This window comes from Macaca fascicularis, chromosome 10 (genome assembly GCF_037993035.2).
Source record: "Macaca fascicularis isolate 582-1 chromosome 10, T2T-MFA8v1.1".
NCBI classification, from domain to species: Eukaryota; Metazoa; Chordata; class Mammalia; order Primates; family Cercopithecidae; genus Macaca; species Macaca fascicularis.
Genome location: NC_088384.1, coordinates 105,625,494 through 105,651,718, shown reverse-complemented (window position 1 = coordinate 105,651,718; position 26,225 = coordinate 105,625,494). Strand labels below are relative to the sequence as shown.

Here is a 26,225-nt window from a genome sequence, read left to right as displayed (position 1 = left end):
GTTCTTTTTGCTACAAGCAGATCTTTTTGCTACATGGAGATCGAATCCATTCTTTTGATTCTCTCTGTGAGAATGTCTTCCATCATGTGAATAAGTTGTGGGATCTTTTTTTCTTTTGAGATGGAGCTTTGCTCTTGTTGCCCAGGCTGGAGTGCAGTGGCACAATCTCGGCTCACCGCAACCTCCGCCTCCCGGGTTCAAGCGATTCTCCTGCCTCAGCCTCCCCAGTAGCTGGGATTACAGGCATGTGCCACCATGCCCAGCTAATTTTTGTATTTTTAGTAAAGACGGGGTTTCTCCATGTTGGCCAGGCTGGTCTCGAACTCCTGACCTCAGGTGATCCGCCTGCCTCGGCTCTCCCAAAGTTCTGGGATTACAGGTGTGAGCCACTGTGTCTGGCTTTCTTTTGTCCCTTTGATGGACTCTTAGGTTGTTTCCAGTGTTTCTACTACTTCAATGTACTGTGTTCTCACTCAGGCTGGAGTACAGTGGCATGACCTCCACTCACTGCAACTTCTGCTTCCTAGGCTCAATTGATCCTCCTGCCTCGGCCTCCGGAGTAGCTGGGATTACAGGCGCACACCACCATGCCTGGCTAATTTTCGTATTATTAGTAGAGAGAGGGGTTTTGCCACGTTGGCCACGCTGGTCTTGAACTCCTGACCTCAAGTGATTTGCCTGTCTCAGCCTCCCAAAGTGCTGGGATTACAGGCGTGAGCTACACCGTGTCCAGCCCGGCATTCTTGACCTATGAAAATTCTCAGCCTGTGGAAATGTGGTCAAGTTGAGTAACTGTTCTCTGCCTCCGTTTCCCAATCTTTAAAATGGAGATGATGATCATAGTAGCTAACAGTGGAGTTGCTGGGTTAGAAGAAATGCCAGTTTAAATTATTTTGGCTAGTTCTTGCTAACTATCAATCTGAAGAGCAAATTTATCTTTGGGGATGAGCCTTTGGTTTTTAAAAATTTTTATTTATTATTTATTTATTTATTTTTGAGATGGAGTTTTGCTCTTGTTGCCCAAGCTGGAGTGCAATGGTGTGATCTCGGCCCACTGCAACTTCTGCCTACCGGGTTCAAGTGATTCTCCTGCCTCGCCTCCCGAGTAGCTGGGATTACAGGCACGTGCCACCATGCCCGGCTATTTTTTTTGTATTTTTAGTAGAAACGGGGTTTTGCCATGTTAGCCAGGCTGGTCTTGAACTCCTGACCTCAGGTGATCAGCCCGCCTTGGCCTCCCAAGGTGCTGGAATTACAGGCGTGAGCCACTGTGCCCTGCTGAGCCTTTGATTTTTATATCTGTGGGCACCTTGGAAGGGTCAACAGTGGGTAGTGGGGAGAAGTGTGGGAATGAGGGTCACTGGCAGCTTGAGGGCAGGTGCATGGACCCTGGGGACCCCAGTTTAGATCCCTAATCTCACTTTCTCCTTCCAGCTTAGCTAGGGACACTCTGGTTATCTCTATTTTACAGAGGAGGAAACAGGCTCAGAAAGGCTAAGCAACTTGCTCAAGATCTGTCTGGATTAAAACTCTGGGCTATAAGAATTTTTAGCTTTTAGTTTTAGAGATGGGATCTCACACTATCGCCCAGACTGGAGTGCAGTGTACAATTATAGCTTACTGGAGCCTTGAACTCCTGGGCTCAGGTGATCCTCTCATCTTAGCCTCCTCAGTAGCTGGGACTACAGGTGTGTGCTATCATGCCCAGTTAATTTTTAATATTTTGTAGAGATGGCATCTTGCTATGTTGTCCGGGATGATCTCAGATTCAGCTCAAGTGATCCTCCCACCGCAGCCTCCCAAAGTGCTAGAATTACAGGTGTGAGCCATCGCGCCTGGCTTTGCAAGAATTTTTAATTCACAGGAAGAATGAATTCTCATTCTTCCCACACTTTATACTGGTAATCTGAACACTTAAAAGTCTTAGAACTGTGTGACCTTAAGATACTAAGAGATGCAACTATAAGCAAAAGATTCTTAAAGAAGGACAAACAAGTGGAACAAGTGGGTGACCCTGATGCCTTGTGAATGGTGATCCAGTTTGGGTTGAAGTAAGCAAGGCTCTGCAGCTCCCTCGTCTCATTTCTTTATCCTGACCAAGGCTTGAGGTAATTTCCACCACCTTTATCATACAGCGGAGGTTTAAAAAGACGAAGTGACTTTCCCAAAGTCATACAAAAATTATATTCCATCTCTAGGCCCCTCCAACATTCATGCTTATCCCAGTAAGAAACCACTGCTTCTGAGAGTGAGCAACTCCATCTTTACCTCTGGAATTTAATTTAAAACTTTTAAATTAGGAAACATTTCAACTATACAGAAACAGAAAAAGAATACGGTAAGAACCCCCATGTACCGATACCTTGATTTGACAATCATTAACATTGTTTAAAAAATATTAGATGTAGGCCAGGCGTGGTGGCTCAGGCCTGTAATTCCAGTGCTTTGGGAGGCCAAGGCGGGCCAATCACGAGGTCAGGAGATCAAGACCATCCTGGCTAACATGGTGAAACCCCGTCTCTACTAAAAATACAAAAATCAGCCAGGTGCGGTGGCAGGAGCCTATAGTCCCAGCTACTCAGGAGGCTGAGGTGGGAGAATGACGTGAACCGAGGAGGCGGAGCTTGCAGTGAGCCAAGATTGCGCCACTGCACTCCAGCCTGGGCAGCAGAGCAAGACTCCATCTCAAAAAAAAAAAAAAAAAAAAAGAATTAGATGTCATGATATTCCACCCTTGAATATTTCAGAATGCATAAAAAATGACAACTACAATTCTATTTTCTTGCCTGAGAATATAAAAAGATAATTCTTAATATCATCTAGTTCCCAGTTTAAATTCAAATTTCTGCAATCACAGCGAGAATTTTCAAGCCCCATTCAGTGAACATGAGGGTGGTGAGCTGAGAGTTAGGAGTATGGCTTGTGGGTCCATTGAGGCTAATTGATTTGCCTTGTGAGTATCAGAAACATTCTTCTTGCTTCCCAGGCCTCAGTTTATCTGTACTTTGAGGTGGCTCATGAAGGTGGTCTCTCAAGCCCCAGCCATGTCACCAGGCTACTGCATCTCTTTCTTTGGGCTTGTGTGACCACAACGGGGAGAATTGAGAGGGATCTCTTGGTTGGGAGGCTCCTTTTCTAGGGGTCCAGAAGGCATAGTGGCATCAAGTGAGGGTCCCTGTGGCCCAGTGGCTGGTCTGGGCCCTTGCAAGATGCAGAATTTATAGGCACAAATAAATCTGTCTCATTCTAACATGCACTGACCAGAGGTCACCCAACAGTGGTCCATGACTGAATTCAGCCCTGGATGGGCTGGGTTTGTGCTGTGTGGGACAAGAGGAGAAAATGGGGGGATTCCATACACAAAAATCTAGATTTCCAACTTCTTGTGAAGAATGGGAAGATCTAGCAATACTTTCCTGGGACTCAGTGGTAGCACCCTCTCTAAACCTTGCCACAGTCCCCACTACTCCCTGTTGCCTCTCCAACATGCAGCTACTCTAGTTACCACTCTACTTCCTCTCTGTTGTTTCCTATGCTGAGAAATAATTCTGTGAATTTGTATCTATTTCAAAAGCCAGAAAATAAAAACTAGGGCTAGGCCATGTGCTTTTTCTGCACAGTGGTAGCAGTGTGGGGCAGGTATGGAAGAGCATCTGGAAAACCCTGTTAATGGCAGACTGAAAACCCTGGCGGCCCTGGGGGAAGAATGGGTTAAGCAGGTTAAACAGAATTTTGTTTAACAGCTGAGCTGGAGCAACCCTTTTGTTCTCCATCAAATCCTCCCAGAGCTTAAGGCCCTGAATTAAGTTGAAATGATTGAACAGAGAAGTTGGGCAGTCTACCCAACATTGCGCAGATGAACCATGCCAGCCTCTGCTCTGGACAATCTAGAAGACGGACTCTGTGTCAGGCGCTCAACCTGCATTGGCTTTCTTAACCCTCTCAGCAACCCTGGGAGGCAGGTGCTGCCCATTGAACACTGACTGCATACATGACTCATTCAGACCAGGCTCTGTTCTGAGTGCTGGAGTGAACAACACGTCCTCCCTTCATGGCTCTTCCATCTAGTGAAGATGCGATACCTCAGGGGGCACGGAGGCGGGTGACATCCCATCCTTGACTCCTCTGCATGATTCACAAAGGGTCACGTGGGAGACAGATCCAGGGCAGGCGGTAGGGGTGGCCGTGGGGTCAGTGAGTGAGGAATGGGCAGTTTTCTGAGGAACCCACATGATGGGGCTCCAGTGGGGAGTCAGAAAAGATGCCTTGGGATCTGACCCACAGTGGGCAGGAAACCGGCTGTGTGGGCAGGAGCCGGGGACGGAAAGGTCAGGGCCCACCACCCTGCTAGCCAGGGCCTGGCAGTGCCTAAAAAAGTGAGAGTGTCTGTGGGTGAGGCTAGAGCCCACAGGCCCCAAAACAGCCTCCTTCGCCCCCGCTGGCCACAGGCTGAGTCACCCTGGAATGTGGCCACAGCCTGAGTTGGATTGAGGGCCCGGGGCTGGAAGAGCCAGCGTCAGGGGTCAGGCGCCTGGGCTCCGGGCTTCCTGCCTTTGTCCACGCCTCCTTGGAACTTTTCTGGGGAAAGAGGAAAGCTGCCAGGAATAACACCTGGCTCGCTGGGGAGCTCCGGCCACAGCCGGGAGAAAGGCAGAGAAGGGAAGCCCGCTCCCACCTGCAAAGATGATTTAGGAGAAAATTTCAGGGCCTGCATTTGAGGAGGTCTCTGAAATCTCGCTGCAAAATGCCCACTTAGGGTGACTGGGGACCAGGGTAGTATCAAGAGGGGGGTCACTGCAGCCAGACCTGCCTGGATTAGAAACCCAAGTCCTCTATGGTGGGCCCTCTGGCATGGGACTTAGCCCTCTGCACCTCAGTTTCCTCCTCTGTAAAATGGGCCTGGCAGTAATAATTGCTTCCTCATAAGGTTAGGGGAGGATTCATTGAGTCACTGGGATAGTCCTCAGTGTGGTGTCTCTCACATCATCAGGGTTCATTAAATGTTAGCCATTATTTCCAAGCAAGGAAATGTTTGGAAAATGCCAAGTATAGCACCTGATGTGTAGTTGGCACTAGGTAAATGGTGCCCAGGAATCTTACTGCTCCTGCTTCTCAGCTGCCCCGCAGCTACAAGGTGCCAGGTGCCCTGTAACTCCCCTCATTCTTGGCACAGCCTGATGCTGTCAGTAGCATTGTTGCTCCTATTTTATAGACGAGGAAAGAGAGGCATGGAGAAGCTAAGTCACACAGCCAGCAAGAAGCGTGGCTGGGATTTGAAGCCAGGAAGTATGGTGCTAAAGTTCGGGCTCATCATGACCATGTCCTCCTGCCTCTTATGGAAAAATGACTGCTCCTGAGTCCAGTTTGCCAGGCTCTGACCTGGGCTAGAAGGAGGCTGACATGAGCCAGTTATTCCAAGGCTACTCGGGCAGCGTGACACGTGGAGGCTTCAGGAGAAGTGGCCTTAGCCCAGGGGCTCACAAGAAAATGAGGGGCAAGGAAAGGCCCTGTACCTCCTTAGACTCATGGAGCTCAAATTTGCAAGTCTCCTCTTTGACTAGAGAAGCCCGGATGCGCTGTGGAGAGGAGGGAATGGTTGGGAGAGGCACTTCCTAGGCCCTCAAATTTCGTCTTTGGTTCTGCTCCCATCTTTCCCAGCCTTGGCCCTCAAATCTGGCCATTTGTTCCTGTCTACCACCTGTCCCACCCTTTGGGTTATATTGGGGGCAGCCAGGTAGAGGGAAAGTGGGAGCAGGAGACGGGGCAGAGGGAGGTAGAGAGGGAAGGGGAATGGAGGAAGAGAAGTGGCTGCTGAACTGCTGGGTGTGGAACAAAAGCCCCTGTGCTGAAAGTGGGAGACTCAGATGTCAGGTCTGGCTCCCCAGGGACCATAGCCGTTGCTTCCACCATGTTGCTGTCCTGGGGGGTCACAGTAGTTCCCTGACTCATCTCCTTCCTTCCTCTTGTCTTTCTCTGGTATGACCCTTTAAAGGTGTGGTCACATCACTTACTGGCTCCTGCTTCAAACCTTCCAGTGGATCCCTGTCCCACATGGCAGAGGAGCCAGATTCTCACCTTGGCCTTGGCCCTCATTGTCCCCAAGGTCATCTCCAGCATCATTGCCTACCTCTCGCCTCCACATTCGCCACTCCAGCCGTGCTGGCTCCTGCTGTCTTGAAAACCTCAGCGAGCATGCTCCCACCACAGTGCCTTTGCACTTGCTGTTGCCTCTGCCTGTAACACTGTCCTCCCTGCCCCTCCCAGAGCACTCCTTTTACATCCTTCTAGTCTTTGCTCACATGGCATCTCCTGAGGAGGCCCTCCTTGACCACCTTCTGTAAACTGGCCCCCCTCACTGTCTCACACCACTCTGCTTTCTTTTTTCTTTAATGGAATATAATTCATATCCCATTAAGTTCACCCTTTTGGACTGGGCATAGTGGCTCATGCCTGTAATCCCAGCACTATGGGAGGGCAAGCAGGGAGTGCTTGAGCCCAAGATCAACATAGGCAACACATCAAGACCCTGTCTCTAAAAACAATAGGAAAAAAAAAGTCACGTGTGATGGCATGTGCCTATAGTGCCAGCTACTTGGGAGGCTGAGGCTGGAGGATTGCGTGAGTCCAGACGTTTGAGGTTATAGTGAACTATGATCATGCTACTGCACTCCAGCTACCCTTTTGAAGTGTATAATTCGGCCGGGTGCAGTGGCTCACACCTGTAATGCCAGCACTTTGGGAGGCTGAGATCGTGGGTGGATCACGAGGTCAGGAGTTCAAGACCAGCCTGGCCAAGATGGTGAAACCCCGTCTCTACTAAAAATACAAAAAATTAGCCAGGCTTGGTGGTGGGCACCTGTAATCCCAGCTACTCAGGAGGCTGAGGCAGAGAATTGCTTGAACCTGGGAGGTGGAGGTTGCAGTGAGCCAAGATCGTGCCATTGCACTTCAGCCTTGGCGACAGACCGAGACCCCATCTAAAAAAAAAAAAAAAGTAGATAATTAAATGGTTTCTAGTATATCCACCGGGTTGTGCAATCATCACCGTCATCTAATTCTAGAATATCTTCATCACCCCTAAAAGAAACCATGTACCCATTAGCAGTCACTCCCCATTTCCCCCTCCTCCAGTCCCGGGCAACTGCTAATCTATTTTCTGTCTCTATTGATTTCCCAATTCTGGACAGTTCATATAAATGGATTAATCCAATATGTGGCCTTTTGTGTCTGGCTTCTTTCACTGGGCTTAATGTTTTTAAGGTTCACCCACATCGCAGCATGAATCCGTACTTCGTTCCTTTTTGTGGCTGAGTAACATTCCATGGCATTGATACACCACATTCTGTTTATCCATTCGTCACTCGGTGAACACTTGGGTTGTTTTCACTTTTCAGCTATTATGAATAATGCTGCTGTCACCCGAAAGCGGTCCTGATCCAGACCCCGAGAGAGGGTTCTTGGATCCCATGCAAGAGATAATTTAGAGTGAGTCCACAGAGTAACGTGAAAGCAAGTTTATTAAGAAGGTAAAGGAACGAAAGAGTGGCCACACCATAGACAGACCAGGGCATTCCCAAAGGCAAGAGGAGGAATGTGTCTGCCTTAGGTACAATTCTTCTTGTTTATACAGAAGATAAAAATCATGGGAGAGATGTGCTCTACCACAAGGCCTAGTGACAAAGGATTGTTACCTACAGTCTTCCTTAAGAATCTATATTATTATCTTTAAAGCAAAACTTATTCTTAAACTAAGAAGGCTTTTGTTCATAAAATATCGGGACATCAGATAATAGACATTTATCTGGGTCTATTAAGTCCTATTAATAGACAATTAATAGACATTTCCTGGGTCTATTAAGTCCTGGATCTGTTAAGTCTTGGGTCTGTGGGGTAAGCATTATTAACCTGTTCCCTTAATTGAAGCAGTAACTTGAGTCTGGCGCCTTAGACCACTCGGCCATCCTGACACGTTGTTCCCTTAATCGAAAACATCCTGTGATTAAGAATGCCTAGTTCCCTGGCTGAGCATGATGGTTCATGCCTGTAATCCCAGTACTTGGTGAAGTGGAGGCTGGTGGATCACCTGAGATCAGGAGTTCGAGACCAGCCTGACCAACATGATGAAATCCTGTCTATACCAAAAATACAAAACTTGCTGGGCATGGTGGCTCATGCCTATAATCCCAGCTACTTGTGAGGCTGGGGCAGGAGAATCACTTGAACGTGGGAGGCGCAGGTTGCAGTGAGCTGAGACCATGCCGTTGCACTCCAGCCTGGACAATAAGAGCGAAACTCCATCTCAGGAAAAAAAAAAAAAGAATGCTTAACTTCTTCCTGGGATTGCAGCCCAGCAGGTCACAGCCTCATTTTACCCAGCTCCTATTCAACATGGAGTTGCTCTGGTTTGAACGCCTCTAACACTGCTTACAAATAATAGTGTATACATTTGTATAAGATCAAACGTTTTCAATTCTTTGGGGTATATTGCTGGGTCTTGTAGTAAGTCTATGCTTGATGTTTGGAGGAACTGCCAGACTGTGTTCCAAAGCAGCTGCACGATTTTACATTCCCACCAGCAATGTATGAGGGTTCTCATTTCTCCACATCCTTGCTAACACTTATTTTCTTCCTTTTTTTGGTGGTGGGGACAGGGTCTCTTTCTCTTGCTTAGGTTGTAGTCAAGTGGCGCAATCACAGCTCATTATAGCCTCCATCTCCCAGGCTCAAGCGATCCCCCAACCTCAGCCTCCTGAGTAGCTGGGACTACAGGTGCCCACCACCACACCTGGCTAATTTTTGTATTTTTTGTAGAGACAGGGTCTCACCATGTTGCCCAGGCTGGTCTTGAACTCCTAGGCTCAAGTGATCCTCCCACTTTGGCCTCCCAGAGTGTTGGGATTATAAGCATGAGCCACCATGCTCAGCCTTATTTTCCTTTTTTAAAATTTTTATTTTTATTATGGCCATCCTGGTGGGTGAAGTGGTACCTGTGAACGAAAAAGTGTCTGAGACAGGTCTTAATCAATTTAGATGTTTATTTTTCCAAGGTTAAGGACATGCCCAGAAGAGAGGTCTGTGCCTTTCTCCAAAGACAACTTTGAGGGTTTCAATATTTAAAGAGGGAAAGGTGGGCTGTAAGAGAAAGAGGGAGGGTATGGTAATCCACATGTCACAAGAGAAAAGGAGCGGGTAAGGTTATAGTCAATGATATATTCGTCTCATGCACAGTAAATTGGCACTTTTCATAAAATAAGGTGAGCGTAGAGTAGCTGCCTATGGAGATATTGAACCTTTTATCTGTAGCTATCTGCTTAGGAACAAAAGGAAAGGCAGCTTCTTGCATGACTCAGCTTTTAGCTTAATTTTTTCCTTATGGCAGAATGAATTGGTGTCCTGAGTTTTTATTTTCCTTTCTCCCTGGTTTTCTTTTCTTTTCTCCCTGGTTTTCTTTTCTTTTCTTCTTTTTTTTTTCTTTTCTTTCTTCCTACAGGGTTTTTTCTCTGCAGCCTCAACCTTCCAGACTCAAGCGATCCTCCTGCCTCAGCCTCCCTAGTAGCTGGGACTACAGGCATGTGTTACCATGCTGGGCTAATTTTTTAAATTTTAAGTAGAGATGGGGTCTCACTCTGTTTCCCAGGCTGGTCTCGAACTCCTGGGCTCAAGTGATCCTCCTGTCTCAGCCTCCCAAAATGCTGGGATTACAGGCATGAACCACCATGTATGCCTGCCCCCGTTTTCTATTTAAGATCTTTTGGAGAAAGCATTTTAGAAGAAAATGAGTGTCTGGTGTTAGTTTTTGTCTGATCTCTCATGTCTAGGATGGTTTATTTCTAGACAAATAGGTCCCACATTGTTAGGAAAGCTCATTTTTAGTAGGTTGTGAAGTCTCACATTGCACAAAGAAAATATAGGGGAAGGAAGAGAGAAAGAAAACAAGAAAAAAGGAGGAAATAAGCAGAAAAAAAAGAAAGAACAAGCCTGGAAAACTGATAGAGGCCATATTACTCTCAAGTCCATATATCAGTAGGCAGGTATGAAAATTATTTATGCATATAAAGAGATTGCTTTTATTTTTTTCCAAAGTTTAAGTTCAGCTTATAGGGCTGTAAGAAAAGCACAGCTTAACTTTCAATGATTTCACATCAGAAAAAGTGAGGGGGAAAAAAAAGAAAGAAGGGAAAACATTGAAAACATTATTTTGGAGAACTGTAGCCAGGAGAAGTTTTAGAATTCAGTCCAAATTGTAGAAAATAATAAAAATTGAAAAACATTAGACAAGGCTAGAATCTAATAACACGTGTACTATAGTTAATTTTGAAACATGACTTTTCTCTCTCCAATTCCCCAATTTTATTAAAGACAAAATCACAGTAGGACCAATTTATTTGTAAAATAAATTTTAGTTCTATTACACTTGGCTTGATTATTTGCATAAAGTGAAGCAAGACTAATCATTTGCCATATGGGCTCTCTCTTTTTAAAATTGGCTTTGCTGGAAGCTTTTCCATAAGGAATCTAAGATTAGACCTTTTTAAAAGCCTCACACCCAGCCAAGGATTTATCTGTGCCTGCAGATACCTGTATGAATTGAGTGAATTCAGAAAGTGATGTTCTTTACTTTCCACAGGTCAGGACCCTGTAAAGGACAGGGTATATGAAGCCAGTTTTTCCAAGGGGCTTTTATTAGCTCTATAGTTCAGCCTCATTTTCTCAAAGAAGTCTGAAAATACGTCATTCCAGTTAAAGCCTTGGTAAAATTAACAGTGTCTTCAATTATGCCCTGTTATAAAAGAAAAAAGATACTTATTGAACTTACACAAATAACTACATTGCCATAAATTAAGAATACTCACAAATAGTTTCCAAGTTTTGGAAAAATAGGTAAAGAGAAAGAAATTCTGTTTTAAATTTTCCTCATGAGAGTATACTTTACTGAATTGCTAAAAGCTATAAACAGCTAACTGAATGGCTAAAAAGCAATAAACTTTTAGAGATAAAATTGCTAAAAGCTATAAACAGCTTAAAAGAAGAGAAAGTTTCTTGACTCTGTAAAACAAAAGAATCAATAAATGTTTTAAACAAAAACTCATAAAAGATTATTTCAATCTCCTGTTAGTTCAGTTCATGCGATTAACTCCTGTTGTGCTCAAGACTGGATTAACAATCCTCATGAATACATCAGCTCTCCATGACAGCCCAGGAAGTTTTTCTGTCTATTCCAATGGCACAATTAGGGTTGTCAGAAGAGTATTTAAGAATATTCTTCAGAGTTCTACAGCTGATTATAAATCACCTATAAAAGGATGAAACTAAAACAACTGTGGATGACAAAAGTCTTAGAACAGCCATAAAGACACGATTGACAAGGAAATTTGGTTACTTCTGTGGTATACAATAGTTTTACATAATAATCATAATTACTACTGAAGATACATACTAAGACATATCAGAATCACAGGAATCTGATACAATTTTGGAACACATACTCATTTGTATAAACAACTAATTTATATAAATATAATCCGAAGAAAATTAAACACCATTTCATATTTGACAGTGCTTCCTGTATGATTTTATTTTACCAAATAAGCTGAATGTGTCTTTTTTGGACTTCAGAGGACTAATGCTGAAAACTTGATGAGGTCAAATTAGTGAATTACTGTTTTATTTTGGAAAGTTTGTCAAATACAGAAAGTTTAAAACACTTGATATCACAAAATAGGATCACAGGTTATTATAAAATAAGTCATTCATTTAGCCAAAGGTATAACTCAGAGATTTCAGAAAAAAGGCAAGAACCTTTATTCTTTTTTTTTTTTTTTTTTTTTTTTGAGACGGAGTCTCGCTCTGTCGCCCAGCCCAGGCTGGAGTGCAGTGGCGTGATCTCGGCTCACTGCAAGCTCCGCCTCCCGGGTTCACGCCATTCTCCTGCCTCAGCCTCCCGAGTAGCTGGGACTACAGGCGCCCACAACCGCGCCCGGCTAATTTTTTGTAATTTTTAGTAGAGACGGGGTTTCACCGTGGTCTCGATCTCCTGACCTTGTGATCCGCCCGCCTCGGCCTCCCAAAGTGCTGGGATTACAGGCGTGAGCCACCACGCCCGGCCGTTCTTTTTTGTTTTCGAGACACTCTCACTTTGTCACCAAGGCTGGAGTGTAGTGGTGCAATCTTGGCTCTTTGCAACCTCCACCTCCCAGGTTCAAGCAATTCTTGTGTCTCAGACTCCCAAGTAGCTGGGATTATAGGCATCTGCCACCACACCCAGCCAATTTTTTTGTATTTTTAGTAGAGACAGGGTTTCCCCATGTTGGCCAGGCTGGTCTTGAACTCCTGACCTCAAGTGATCCACCTACCTCAGCTTCCCAAAGTGCTGGGATTACAGGCATGAGCCAACACACCCGGCCTAAAAACCTTATTCTTTGAGAGAGGAGACTGAATTTCCCAAATGATAAGCTCTAATAAAGACAGCATGAGGCCAATTAAATCCTGTTTCTCAAATCTTATAAACAAATCTATTAAATTTTAATTATCTTGACCCTAAGATGTAATTTCCATAAACCATTTTCTAAACTTTTATAATTTTTTAATTACAGGGTGGGATAATGCTTCAGGAAAACCTTGTTAATCTGACACAGGAGCCCAGATGCTGGTCTTGCATCAATGTGCCCTTGATGTTAATAATTAATAGAGAAGCTGAACTAATTTAATCTCTCAAAATCAGCCCTTCCAATCTCATATGCCCACCTCTTCCATGATAGTCCCTGGGCCTAGAGAGGTTGAATAGTTTTCATTTCTGGCTCTGTGTCTCACAAATGCAGCTTATTTTGAATGTCATCTCCTAGGTCTGAAGATGAGGCTTTAACTGCTATCAGTATTTAAGATTTCGCAGGACTCAGTGTCCTTTTTAGACCCAGGAGTCAAAGCCCTCTAACTTAACAGCACCAGGACTTTAAAAACATTACAGAAAGTTACATGGATGTAATAACCTTCATTAAAAAATTTTTATATCAGCTTTCCTAGGCAAATCAAAACACAGAACAATTTGGACATATTAAGAAATGCCAGGAGTACAGAATGTTATCTTGGACAAAAACATTTCCTTTAGACCTTTATGATAAAACATTTTTAGCATCAGGCCACAACAGTTAGGACCTGAGGGAAAAAATTTATATGAGCTGACGAAAATGTTGAAGGAGAGAATTATTCTCTCAGTCCTTCTCAAAGGGGAGAGAAAGCTGAAAATAGCAAGATGCAATAAAAGTTGAACTTTTGGGTTAAAAAATTAAAATCTCATGTAACTTTATTAAGAGTAAAGCAACACCCTAAGAAAATGTTGTTCTAACCAATTCTTTAGTGTATTAGTGCATTTTTAATATCAAAACCCAAACTCTAGAAAGACTATTATAAATAATTTCCTTTTAATTATAGTCAACTTGATCACATAAAGTTTTTTTCATAAATTCTCTTTTTATAAACCTTATTATGACTTACACAAACCATTTACAACATGCTTCCTGTTTTATCCTAAACATCTCTCTTTTGTAAATGATCAATCATTTTATTTTAGGACAAAAAATTTTTACAAGATTCTTTCTATATATAATTACTTTTCTTTTAACCTTTCTTGCCAAAGATACCCCTTTATAATTTTCTTTACATCTCTCTTATTTACTTTTACCTTTTATCTTGTTTAATAAACAACCTTTGAATTAGACAAAACTATTTCCTTTTACTAAGAACACTTTTTTAAGAAAAATGTTTTTCTATAATTTTTTAAGGAAAAATTGGAAAAGACCCAGACATTTAATGGGTATCTATTATTTAATTTAATATCACTTTAGATTCTGAATTATATGACATTTATTTATAAGCATTTATTTCATTACATTTACCTAGTTTATTTTTAAAAAGAGTTTACCTAGATGACTTATGAAAACTGTGATAGTCATTATTTAAGGTTATTTCCCTGTTAATCATTTTTATAGCTGTGAATTTCAGATGTTTACTTAAGTAAGAACCTTAAAGTTGAATACATGTGTGTTTTTTGTTTTTTTGGCCAATAACTCAGGATTTAACTGTTTTCATTAAAGGAACAATATTACATGCCTTATTTATCAAAAAGTTATTCAATGATAATTCTCTTTTGGGCTGGATTTATAGCTTCATAATCCTCATGCCAAATTTTGTCACCTATATCTAGCAGAGATAAATATAAAACCCTTTGACTAATAAATATAAACAATAAATAATGTATATTGACAATGCTGAAACCATTTCTAATTTTATTTTACCAATAATTTAAAAACCAGCTTATTTGTTAAAGATTCACTTAAGTCATGTGAGCTTGAAAAACCATTTGGGCTTAAAGTTTCTATTTTTCTGATAAAGCATTTGATTTTTTTTCTTTAAGCCAATTAGACCTGTTTTATGTATATTTTGGAGTGAGACATTATATACAGGACATATAAATACATAGACATATTAGACAGGCAGAAGTAGAACTGATAAAATTCATAAGACCCCTTTTTTTCTCCTATTATAAAGCTCCTGGCTTTTCTTAATATGTCTAAGTTGTTTATGTTTTTATTTGCCTAGGAAAGCTGATATAAAACAATTTTAAATAAAAGTTATTACATCCATGTAACTTTCTGTATCGTTTTTAAGTCCTGGTACTATTAAGTTATAGGGGTTTGACTCCTGGGTCTAAAAAGGACAACTATCTTAGACTTCCAATTTCGTGATAACCTGTTTCATTACCCTAGGCAATTGTCAACCAAACTTACATACTATAGGAACAACTTGGGTGAAAATCAGAGAGGGAAATGTGTATCTGTAAAGAGAGAGAGAGAGACAGAGAGAGGGAGAGAGAGACTGGGTGTGTTAGAAGGAGATTAAAAATGGATGCCAAGCCACAAGCCACACATAAAATAATAGGAATCTACCGTAGGATTTTATGAGGAGACCAATTTCATTTAGAAAGGTAGTTTTAAATTTAGTCTCTGTCTTTTAAATGGACCTCTGAGCTCTGGGCAGAGCCCACACTGAATCCCGGGTCTCCAAAGGGAGAGAGAGATCATGAGACTAGGCCATGTAATGCTTTCACAGTGCACTTTGTTACAAAGACACCACTCCCTCTCTTAAATACACAAGAGTGGACCCTGTAGTAATAACTATTTTAGTAAAAAAAAAAGAAAAAGAAAAGAAATCAGATAACGCAATACAAAAACAATCATTTTAAGATCTGAGAGGAACTTGTCTTTTTACATTCTTAGGATTCCATAAGGAAAAACAGAAGTTTCTCCCCAGAAGGAGTCTGGCGCCTTCTCTGTTTTCTTTAAGGAATCCCAGGCTGTTAGAAATTATTTTAGGTCCCTCATGCAGCAGAGGGCGGCGAGAGGAAGGAGAGACAGGCAGAAGTAAATGGAGAAAACAGCATCAGTCGACTGGGAAGAAAAAAATTTTTTTTCTCAAAAAAACAAGAACCTAGGAGAGAAAAAAGAAAGCATAAAGGCATACATACACACACACACACACACACACACACACATACACACATACACACGCATACACACATACATAAACACACACACACAGATACATACATGCATACACACATACACACATGCATACACATGAATACACACACATAAACACACACATATACACACAGATACATACACACATGCATACACACACATATACATGCATACACACACATAAATACACACATCCATACATAAACACTGTCGACAACAAGAGTCTAACTCTGTAAAATATTTGAGGAGGTTTATTCTGAGCCAAATATGAGTGACCATGGCCTATGACACAGCCTCAGGAGATCCTGAGAACACATGCCCAAGGTGGTCGAGGCACAGCTTGGTTTATACATTTTAGGGAGACATGAGACATCAATCAAATACATTGACGATATACGTTGGTCCAGTCCAGAAAGACAGGACAACTTGATGTGGGGGGTGCTTCCAGGTTATAGGTGGATTTTAAAACTTTCTGATTGGCAATTGGTTGCAAGAGTTATTATCAATAGAAAGAAATGTCTGGGTTATAGTAAGAGGTTGTGAAGGCCAAAGTTTTCTCATGCAGATGAAGCCTCCAGGTAGCAGGCTTCAGAGCGAATAGATGTAAAGGTTTCTTATCAGACTTAAGGTCTGCGTTGATATGAATGCTGCAGGGTATAATGAGTCATGTCAAACCCCCACTTCCCACCATGGCCTGAACCAGTCTTTCAGGTTAAATTTTATTTTTTATTTTATTTTATTTTTTTGAGACGGAGTCTTGCTCTGTCTCCCAGGCAGGAGTGCAATCGAGCGATCTTGGCTCACTGCAACCTCCTCCTCCTGTGTTCAAGCGATTCTCCTGCCTCAGCCTCCCGAGTGGCTAGGACTACGGGTATGCACCACCACGCCTGGCTAATTTTTGTATTTTTAGTAGAAACAAGGTTTTGCCATCATGGCCGGGCTGGTCTTGAACTCCTGGCCTCAAGTGATTCACCTGCCTTGGCCTTCCAAAGTGCTGGGATTACAGGCTTTAGCCACTGTGCCTGGCCTGCACTTTAGCATCTACGAAGCAGGAAAAAAACTTCAAACTTGCCTTCCCTGTTGGAAGTGAGTTGAAACTCCGGAAAGGAGTTACCTGCTCTCCATTGTCATGGAAGCAGGAAAAGTTGCCTTCCTTGTTGGAAGCAAGCAAAAGTCCAGAAAAGAAGTTGTACAACAAAATAAAACTTAGCTCTCAAATTTTAGCTCTCTTAGATCTCAAATTTTCAGAGATCTGGGATTCTCTGCAGGGGGGAGCTCCCAGCCCTCGACAAATTGTCCTACTGGTTTGACCAATGAAGACAGATACCAAGCCGTTACTAAATACCAACAGGAGATTTGTCAAAGGCCAGGGCCACCTCCGTGGAGTCCCTTCATGGTTGCCAGTTTGTGAACTAAAAATTATCCAAGCTGGGTCTCAATCAATTTAGATGTTTATTTTACTAAGGTTAAGGACAATGCCAGGGAGAAGAAAAACCACAGAATCGCAGAAACAGTCTGTGGTCTATGCGTTTCTTCAAAGATGACTTTGAGGGTTTCAGTATTTAAAGGGGGAAAAGCGGGCTGGAGGGGAAAGAGGGAGGGTGTGGTCATCCACATGTTACAAGAGAAAGGGAGCAGGTGAGGCAATAGTCAATGATGCATTCATCTCGTGCTCAGTAAATGGGCACTTTATGTAAGATAAGGTGAGTAGCTGCCTGTGGAGATATTGAACCTTTTATCTGTAGCTCTCTGCTTAGGAACAAAAGGAAAGGCAGTTTCTTGCACGACTCAGCTTTTAGCTTAATTTGTTCCTTTTGGCCTAGTGAACTGGGGTTCTGAGATTTTATTTTCCTTTCATATACCTCATTGTGTTTTGATTTGCATTTCCCCCATGACTAATAGTATTGAGCATCTTTGCATGTGCTTATTGACACCCCCTACCCTTCTTTTTTTAAGACGAAGTCTTGCTCTGTTGTCTAGGCTGGAGGGCAGTGGCCTTCCACCTCTCGGGTTCAAGCGATTCTCCTGCCTCAGCCTCCTGAGTAGCTAAGATTACAGGTGCCCGCCACCACACCCGGCTAATTTTTGTATTTTTAGTACAGATGGGGTTTCACCATGCTGGCCAGGCTGGTCTCGAACTCCTGACCTCAGGTGATCCGCTCTCCTCAGTCTCCCAAAGTGCTGGGATTACAGGCGTGAGCCACCATGCCTGGCCTAGCCCCTCTGCCCCCAGCTTTTTTTTTTTTTTTTTTTTAAAGAGACAGGGTCTTGCTCTGTTGCTCAGGCTAGAGTGCAGTGGTGTGATTACAGCTCACTGCAGTCTCCAAGTCCTGGGCTCAAGCAATCCTCCCACCTCAGCCTTCCATGTAGCTAGGGCTACAAGTGTGTGCCACCATACCCAGCTAATTAAATTTTTTTTTTTTTTTTGTAGAGACAGGATCTCACTATGTTGGTCTTGAACTGCTGGTGTCAAGCAATCCTCCTGCCTCGGCAATCCTCCCAAAATGTTGGGACTACAGGCATGAGCCACCATGCCTGGCCTTATTGACCATTTGTATATATTCTTTGGGGAACTGCCTATTCAAATTCCTTGTGCATTTTTTTTTTTTTTTTTTTTTTTTTTTTGAGACGGAGTCTTGCTCTATCGCCCAGGCTGGAGTGCAGTGGCGCAATCTTGGCTCACTACAAGCTCCGCCTCCCCGGGTTCACGCCATTCTCCTGCCTCAGCCTCCCGTGTAGCTGGGACTACAGGTGCCTGCCACTGCACCTGGCTAATTTTTTTGTATTTTTAGTAGAGACGGGGTTTCACCGTGTTAGCCAGGATGGTCTTGATCTTCTGACCTTGTGATCCTCCCGTTCGACCTCCCAAAGTGCTGGGATTACAGGTGCGAGCCAGTGCACCCGGCTTCCTTGTGCATTTTAAAACTAGGTTACTCCTCTTTTCACTGTTGGACTGTATCTATTTTATTTTCTTCCACAATTCTCACTCTCTTATGTGATTTTGCTTTTTAAATGTTTTGTCTGCTTCCCTTATTAGTAGCTAAGCCCCATGAGGTCAGGGATCTTGCCTGCCCTGTTCCCTGCTATATCTTTGATACCCAGGACAGTTCCTGCTTCATAGTTAATGTTTGGTGAATGAGTGAATGAATCCATAGTGAGAAGAAGAGATGTGATGATTCATTCATTCATTCATTCATTCATTCATTCATTCATTCAATCATTTAGCAGAGGCATATCTGAGAGCTCTCTGCATCCCAGTGGCTCTGACAGGGATCGTAACCTGGGTCTAGGGACCTCTAAAAGACTCACCATGAGCAGCAGCCCTGGAACACCGTGAGGCTCATCTGATGACTCTGACTGCAGCTCTCCTGAGCTGACAGCCCCTCCCGCAGAGGGTGGTGGGTGAGGATGAGACGAGGCTTGGCTGGGGGCAGTGCGCGGTACAAGCACGCTGGAAGTTTGCATGCGTTCATTGTTCATTGCTGCATAACAAGGTGCCATACAAGAAGCGGCCTCAAACAATCCCCACTTATTAGTTCTCAGTTGGGTGGATCAGAAGGCCAGCGCGGGGTGACGGGGCTCTTTGGTTATGTAATCCCAGCATTTTGGGAGGCTGAGGCGGGTGGATGACTTGAGCTCAGGAGTTCAAGATCAGCCTGGCCAACATGGCAAAACCCCATCTCTACTAAATATACAAAAAAAATTAGCAGGGCATGGTGGCGCATGCCTATAATCCCAGTACATGGGAGGCTGAGGCAGAAGAATCACTTGAACCTGGAAGGCGGAGGTGCAGTGAGCTGAGATAGCCCCACAGCACTCCAACTTACAAGGCTGAAATCAAGGTATTTGTCGGGCTGTCTTCCTACTGGGCAGTCTTCGGGAGGAATCTGGCTGAATGCATTTGCCTGTAATTGTAGGACTGAGGTCCTGAGGTCCCCGTCTCCTTGCCTGCTGTCAGCCAAGGTCCCCTCATAGCTCTAGATGCTACCTGGATTCCTTGCCACGTTGCCTCTTCCATCTTCAAAACCAGTAGAGAGATTCTCCCATATGTCCAGTCCCTCTCATGCTTTCAATCTCTTTTGCCAAGAAGAGCCTTGTCTCTTTTAAGCCCGGTCCCCTGCCACCTGTTAGGTCAGGCCCACTAAGGAGAATAATTTTTTCTTAAAGTGAATGGTACCATCTATCCTCTAATCAGTGGAGGGGATTATACAAGGGTGTGGGTCACTGTGGGTCATCGTAGAGTTCCATCTACCTCGGTGAGCTGGAAATATTGTTCTTATGTTCTCAGAGGAGTTCCTCTGCTTTCACAGATGACCCTGACCTTGATGATCACATATGCACCCAGCCCACCCCCTGTGCTGACCTGCTCATGTGCTCTGGGGACATCTCCACAGGCTACAGCCTGGGCTTTTGCCACCTGAAGAACCTCAGCTTCTGAACTAAGAGGGGTGGTCGGGGTAGTGATGAAGCCAGTGCCTTCACTGCCTTCTGCCACCCAGCTGTGCCCTCCAGTCTCATCCTTTATCTGTGGGCAAGACAGGGAGTGTGGGGTGACCCAAACCCTGGTCCAGGTTGGCTCACACAGACAACTCCGTGTCCTTACACTGTTGGGTGCTGGGAGGCCCCTCACCCACAGAGAGACGACCACCTCTAATGGAACCCATGCCACGTACCAGACATGAGCTGACCCCCAGCCTCTTCTCCCACCCACCACAGTCCATTCTCTGCACCACAGCCAAAAAGATCCTATAAAAACCTGAGCCAAATTATGTCCCCTACTGCTCCATTCAAATTACGTCCGTAACTGCTCCATTCAAAATCACACCCTACAACCTACACCATGCCCTTCCTTGCCTCATCAAATGGTGACAAGTGCCATGGCTTCTGTAGGCGACCCGGTGAGCCTCCGCTGGACCTGGGGAGCATCCCCTGGTTGGGCTATGCCTTGGACTTTGGAAAAGATGCCGCCAGCTTCCTGACGAGGATGAAGGAGAAGCACGGTGACATATTTACTGTAAGTGCCTCTTGTGCCTGGGGAGGGATGGGGATGAGCAGCTGAGCCTCGTATCTGGTTTCTGCTGATTCCTTCAACATCTGTCCCTATGCCAACCCCCCCATCCAACATCCATCTGAGTGGTCGAGCCAACTCTCTATCCAGCTGCCTGTCCAGCTGCACACCCAACACTGATCTAACATCATCCCTTCAGTCTCCCTCTCGCTCTTCCCAGCATGGAGTTATGTAGTCACTCAATATCTCTCCAGTACTTGTATATCCATGCAGCTGACCTCCATCCATCCATTCCATTTCCATCTATTCAGCATCCATCTTCCCATTCCATTCTTCTGCCTGTCCACCTGGTGTCTACCAAGCATCTTTCCATCCTTATATCCACCCAGCATTCATTCGTCAACCTCCGTCTATCCACTCACCCATCAGTCTTTCCATAGATTCACCCGACATCTGTCAATTCATTTTTCCATCTTCTATACCTTCATCTGTCTACCCAGATCTACCCAGCCTTCTTCCACTCATGGATCCAACATTCATCCAACTTTCATCTGTATACAGTTGGCCTTCTGTATCCATGGGTGGGTTCCATATCTCTGGATTCAGCCAGCCATGAATTGAAAATATTTGGGGAAAAATGTGTTGGTACCAAACATGTATAGACTTTTTTTTCTTGTAATTCTTCCCTAAAAGTGTAGTATAACAACTATTTATAAAGCATTTACATTGTGTTAGGTATTATAAATAATCTAGAGATGACTTAAAGTATATGGGAGGATGCATGTAACTTATTTGCAAATATTATGCCATTTTACATCAAGGACGTGAGCATCCACAGATTTTGGTATCTGCAGGAGTCCTGGAACCAATCCTTCATGGATACTGAGGGATAACTAGTCAGTTCCCACCAATTTTCATTTTTCTATTTATCTACGCATCTTTCTATTCATCTGCCACTATCCACCCAACATTCAGCTATATTCAGTATTCAATGTCTCTCCACTGGATATACATCTATTTATATCTCATCCATCCATCCTTACAACATCTATTCAAATGACCACCACCCACCCATCCACCTTCCATGTATCCTTCCAACTTCCATCCAATCAACATTCATCCTTCACTTTACCCAGTATCTATCTAGCATCCTCTCATCCATGTACCCAACATTTATTCATACATTTGGTTTCCAACAAACCTCTAGCTGCCCTTTCATCCATCTTTCCATCCAACATAGATTCATTGATCTATCCTTCCATTTATCCACCTAACATTCTATCCACAAGTATTTACCCAGCAGCTTCCTTCCTTCCTTCCTTTCTTCCTTCCTTCCTTCCTTCCTTGTACTCATTTATCCATTCACCCATCCATCCATCTGCCCATTTACTCTTCTACAATCCACCCACTGGAATTTACCCAACAGCATCCATCCATCCATCCATCCATCCATCCATCCATCCATCCATGTATCCATTCATTCTTCCATCCATCCATCCATCCATCCATTCTTCCATCCATCCATCCATCTATCCATCCATCCATCCATCCATTCTTTCATTCATCCATCCATTCATCCACCCATCCATTCATCCATCCACTTATCCATCCATCCATCCATCCATCCATCCATCCATCCATCCATCCATCCATCCATCATGTGCACAAGATCCATCTGCCGCCTTCTCTCCTGGCTGCTGGAGATATGGCAATAACAAAGATAGTCATGGCAGGTGCTTAAGAGTGAGGTGATAAAGAACACAGTCTTTGATTTTTAAAAAGCCCCAATATTCCCAAATTCCAGTCCTAGCCCTGCCATTTCTCAGCTATGAGATCTTGGGTACATTTCATCTCCTTTCTAAGCCTCACTTTTTCAGCTATAAATGGGTGAGCAATGGTCCCTACCTCACAGGGTGGTAGGTGGTAGTGAGGCATAGATAAGAGAACATAGTCTGTTACTGTCCAGTGGGGCAGTGCCTGGCACATAGTAAGGCCCTGACCACTGAGAGCGGCTGCTGTTCACAGTGACACTCTTCACTCTATCCCTGGCAACTTCCCACAGATACTGGTTGGGGGCAGGTATGTCACCGTCCTCCTGGACCCACACTCCTACGACGCGGTGGTGTGGGAGTCTCGCACCAGGCTCGACTTCCATGCCTATGCCGTCTTCCTCATGGAGAGGATTTTTGATGTGCAGCTTCCACATTACAGCCCCAGTGATGAAAAGGCCAGGATGAAACCGTGAGTGGCTGGAGATGGCACCTGTGGGCGGGCCAGGGCGGGCGACTCACTTCTACCCATGTGGCCCAAGTCATGCTCGGTTCCAAAGCAAGTGTCCAGTAAAGACATTTCATCTTGAGAACACAAACAGAAACAAAACAAAAAACAACCCAAAAGAATTGCGTGGAAGAAGAACTCTTTGTTTCTCATCTTTGTTTTTTTTTCTTTTTTTTGGGAAGCAGCCGTGATTTTAGTAAGAGGATTTGGGTCAGCCACCCCTAAATTCAAATCCCAGCCCCATCACTCCCTAGCTTTGTGACTTTGGACAAACCTGTTTCCCTCTCTGACCCTCTGTTTCCTCCTCTGTAAAATGAAGGAGAGAGGTGGGATGATGAATATTTCTGAGTCCATACTCTGTGCCAGGCAGCGTGCATTGTCTCATTAGTCTTCACAACAATGCTGGAGACTAAGTAACTTACAGCCCCATTTCATAGATGCAGCCACTGGAGCTCAGATAAGTGACTTGTCTTAGGCCACATAGCTGGAAGTGGTACAGCTCCTGAAACATATGGAGGAGTCATTTTATTTTATTTATTTTTATTTTATTTATTTATTTATTTTGAGACATAGTCTCTCTCTGTTACCCAGGCTAGAGTGCAGTGGTGCGATCTCAGCTTACTGCAACTTCCGCCTCCCAGGTTCAAGCGATTCTCCTCCCTCAGCCTCCCAGGAAGCTGGGATTATAGGCACACGCCACCACACCCAGCTAATTTTTGTATTTTTAGTAGAGACAGGGTTTCATCATGTTGTCCAGGCTGGTCTCGAACTCCTGACCACAGGTGGTCCGCCCGCCTCAGCCTCCCAAAGTGCTGGGATGACAGGCGTGAGTCACCGTGCCCGGCCACGTATGGAGTGATCATATCAATAAGAGAACGGATGAACGTGTTTGCTCTGCATTCATTCGCAGACATCTGAGGACCCATTGTACCTTGGTCATTGCCCTGGATGCAGGGTGTGCAGAATGATGCCAACCACCATTTGAAGGCAGCTATTATAGGCCAGGTGTCTGATAAGCTCACTTTCATATCTATGCATTAGCCTCAAGAGGTGGGCATTTTTATCCTTATTTTACTGATGAGGATACAGAGGCTCAGAGGAGTGAAGTGACTTGCTCAAAGTCTACTGCTAGTAAGTGGCAGGACTGGGATTTGAACCCAGGTCTGCTGACTTCACAGCCCATTCTCCTTCATCTATGATACTAAGGCAGATAAGACCCTGTGTCCGCCCCTGCAGAGTTCACGCAGTCCAATGACAGTCTTCAGTGATCTGTCTCCAGGAAGAATACCCTGTGGAGGTTAGGAAGGGCAACTAGGAACCTGTTTTGCAGGATAGTTAAGGCCGAAGCAAGGCCAGCATGATGAGGTGGATGTTGATGAGATGTGATGCCTGCTCTGAACCTTGGCCTGGAGGCAGCTGCTTGGAGCCTGGGTGTCCTGGGTCCTGACATTTCAGGGGAACCCTGGGGATCCCACTAGCAATAGGAATCCACAGCTCACTGAATCTGCCCCTGCTACCCAGGGAGGATCCCAGTTTCCTCCAGTGTTTGCCTCAGGAATTTTCTGGATTTCTTACAAGCTGGCGTGATGTCTTCTGGGCACAGCAGCCACATATGTTGAGGGCCTGTCTCTGCTGAGGACCAGCGCTTGGAGTGGGGTGGGGAGAACAACTGGGTCAGGGTCCATGGAAGGCCAGATCCCATGTATTGAGCGCTTACGATGTGCCAGGCACCGTGCAGGACCCTTCACATGCATTGTCATACATGAGTCATGAGCCCTGTCTGTCGTTTTCCCCACTGTGTTCCCACTTGAACATCCCAAACCTTTTCATACCCAGGAGTTCATGGACGCCCTGTGCAGACCCTGCCCTGATGGATTACCCAGGCCCTCCTGGCTTACTCAGTCTAAAGGTGTCCATCCTACTTCCCATGGACACCCTGGTTCACTTGCTGTAGGGATATCCTTTTTGGTCTAGATCCTACACAAGGAGCAGAGGGGCCTTAGACTTAGATGCAGGATCCCCCTTTCTTGGCCTCGAATCATATCCTCAGTCGTGACTCAATGTAGACTTCGTGTCATGGAGGCTCAGTACAGGGGAGCTTCCAGCTTCTGCCGTGCACTGTCCCAGACGTCTCCTCACTCTGTGCAGGTCCACACAATGAGACCAGGTCCCCAGCCCACATCCCTTTTTCCTTGTGTCATGTTTATGCGGGGTCATGTCTTTTCTTTTTCTTTCTTTTCTTTTCTTTTTTTTTTCTTTCTTTTTAATTTTTGAGATGGAGTTTCCCTCTTGTTGTCCAGGCTGGAGTGCAATGGCGTGATCTTGGCTCACTGCAACCTCTGCCTCCCGGGTTCAAGCAATTATCCTGCCTCATCTTCCCGAGTAGCTGGGATTACAGGCGCATGCCACTATGCCTGGCTAATTTTTATATTTTTAATAGAGACGGGGTTTCACTTTGCTGGCCAGGCTGGTCTCAAACTCCCGACCTCAGGCGATCTGCCTGCCTCAGCCTCCCAAAGTGCTGGGATTATAGGCGTGAGCCACCGCACCCAGACTTCTTTTTCTGTTTTTAAGAGACAGAGTCTCGCTATGTTGCCCAGACTGGAGTGTAATGGTGTGATCATAGCTCACTGCAGCTTTGAACACTTGGACTTAAGCAATCCTCCCCCGCTTTAGCCTCCTGAGTAGCTGGGACTACAGGCGTCTGCTACCACATCTGGCTAATTATTATTCATGTATTTATTCTATTTTTGCAGAGGCAGGGTCTCACTATGTTACCCAGGCTGGTCTTGAGCTCTTAGACTCAGGCGATCCTCCCATCTCAGCCCCTCAAGTAGCTGGGATTACAGGTGCAAGCCACCACCCCTGGCTAATATTTTATTTTTTTTTGAGATGGGGGTCTCACTATGTTGCCCAGGTTGGTCTTGAACTCCCGGACTCAAGTGATCCTCCCACCTCGGCCTCCCAGAGTGCTGGGATTACAGGTGGGAGCCACCATGCCTGGCCAGGGTCACATCTTATTGACAGGCCTGAGTCAGGGAACACCATGACTATTCCAACAGATCTTTCTGTCTTTAGATTTCAGGGAGAGATGAGTTGTTTTTCAATTCCTTCTCTTCCAGAACACTATGGGTCCCTTATCCAAGCTGTGTGCCTTGGGGAGGGACAGACTCTCCTGGTTAAGAATTCAGACTCTGGAGTTGGGCATACCAGGGATTTCAGTCCCGCTTATATCACCTACTGGCTGTGTGACCTTGGGCAAGTCACTTTCCTCTCTGTTTCTGAGTTTCTCCATCTGTAAAATGGAGTCATAATAGTAACTCTTATTCCCAGGTTTGTCAGAAGATGAAATGAGATCATTATGCTTAGTACAACAGATGGTGACTATTGTTGACGATGACATT

At 44.6% G+C, this 26,225-nt stretch overlaps 1 protein-coding gene across 2 annotated transcripts in view; it reads left to right on the top strand.

Moving 5' to 3' along the window:
• PTGIS (prostaglandin I2 synthase) overlaps nt 1–26,225 on the top strand; it is a 67,821-nt gene that overhangs the window by 1,865 nt on the left and 39,731 nt on the right. For both annotated transcript variants that reach the window (XM_005569323.5, XM_045363101.3), the window contains exons 2-3: nt 20,427–20,550; nt 22,607–22,785. In XM_005569323.5, the coding sequence (XP_005569380.3) occupies nt 20,427–20,550; nt 22,607–22,785 (303 nt within the window). The remainder of the gene's footprint in view (nt 1–20,426; nt 20,551–22,606; nt 22,786–26,225) is intronic.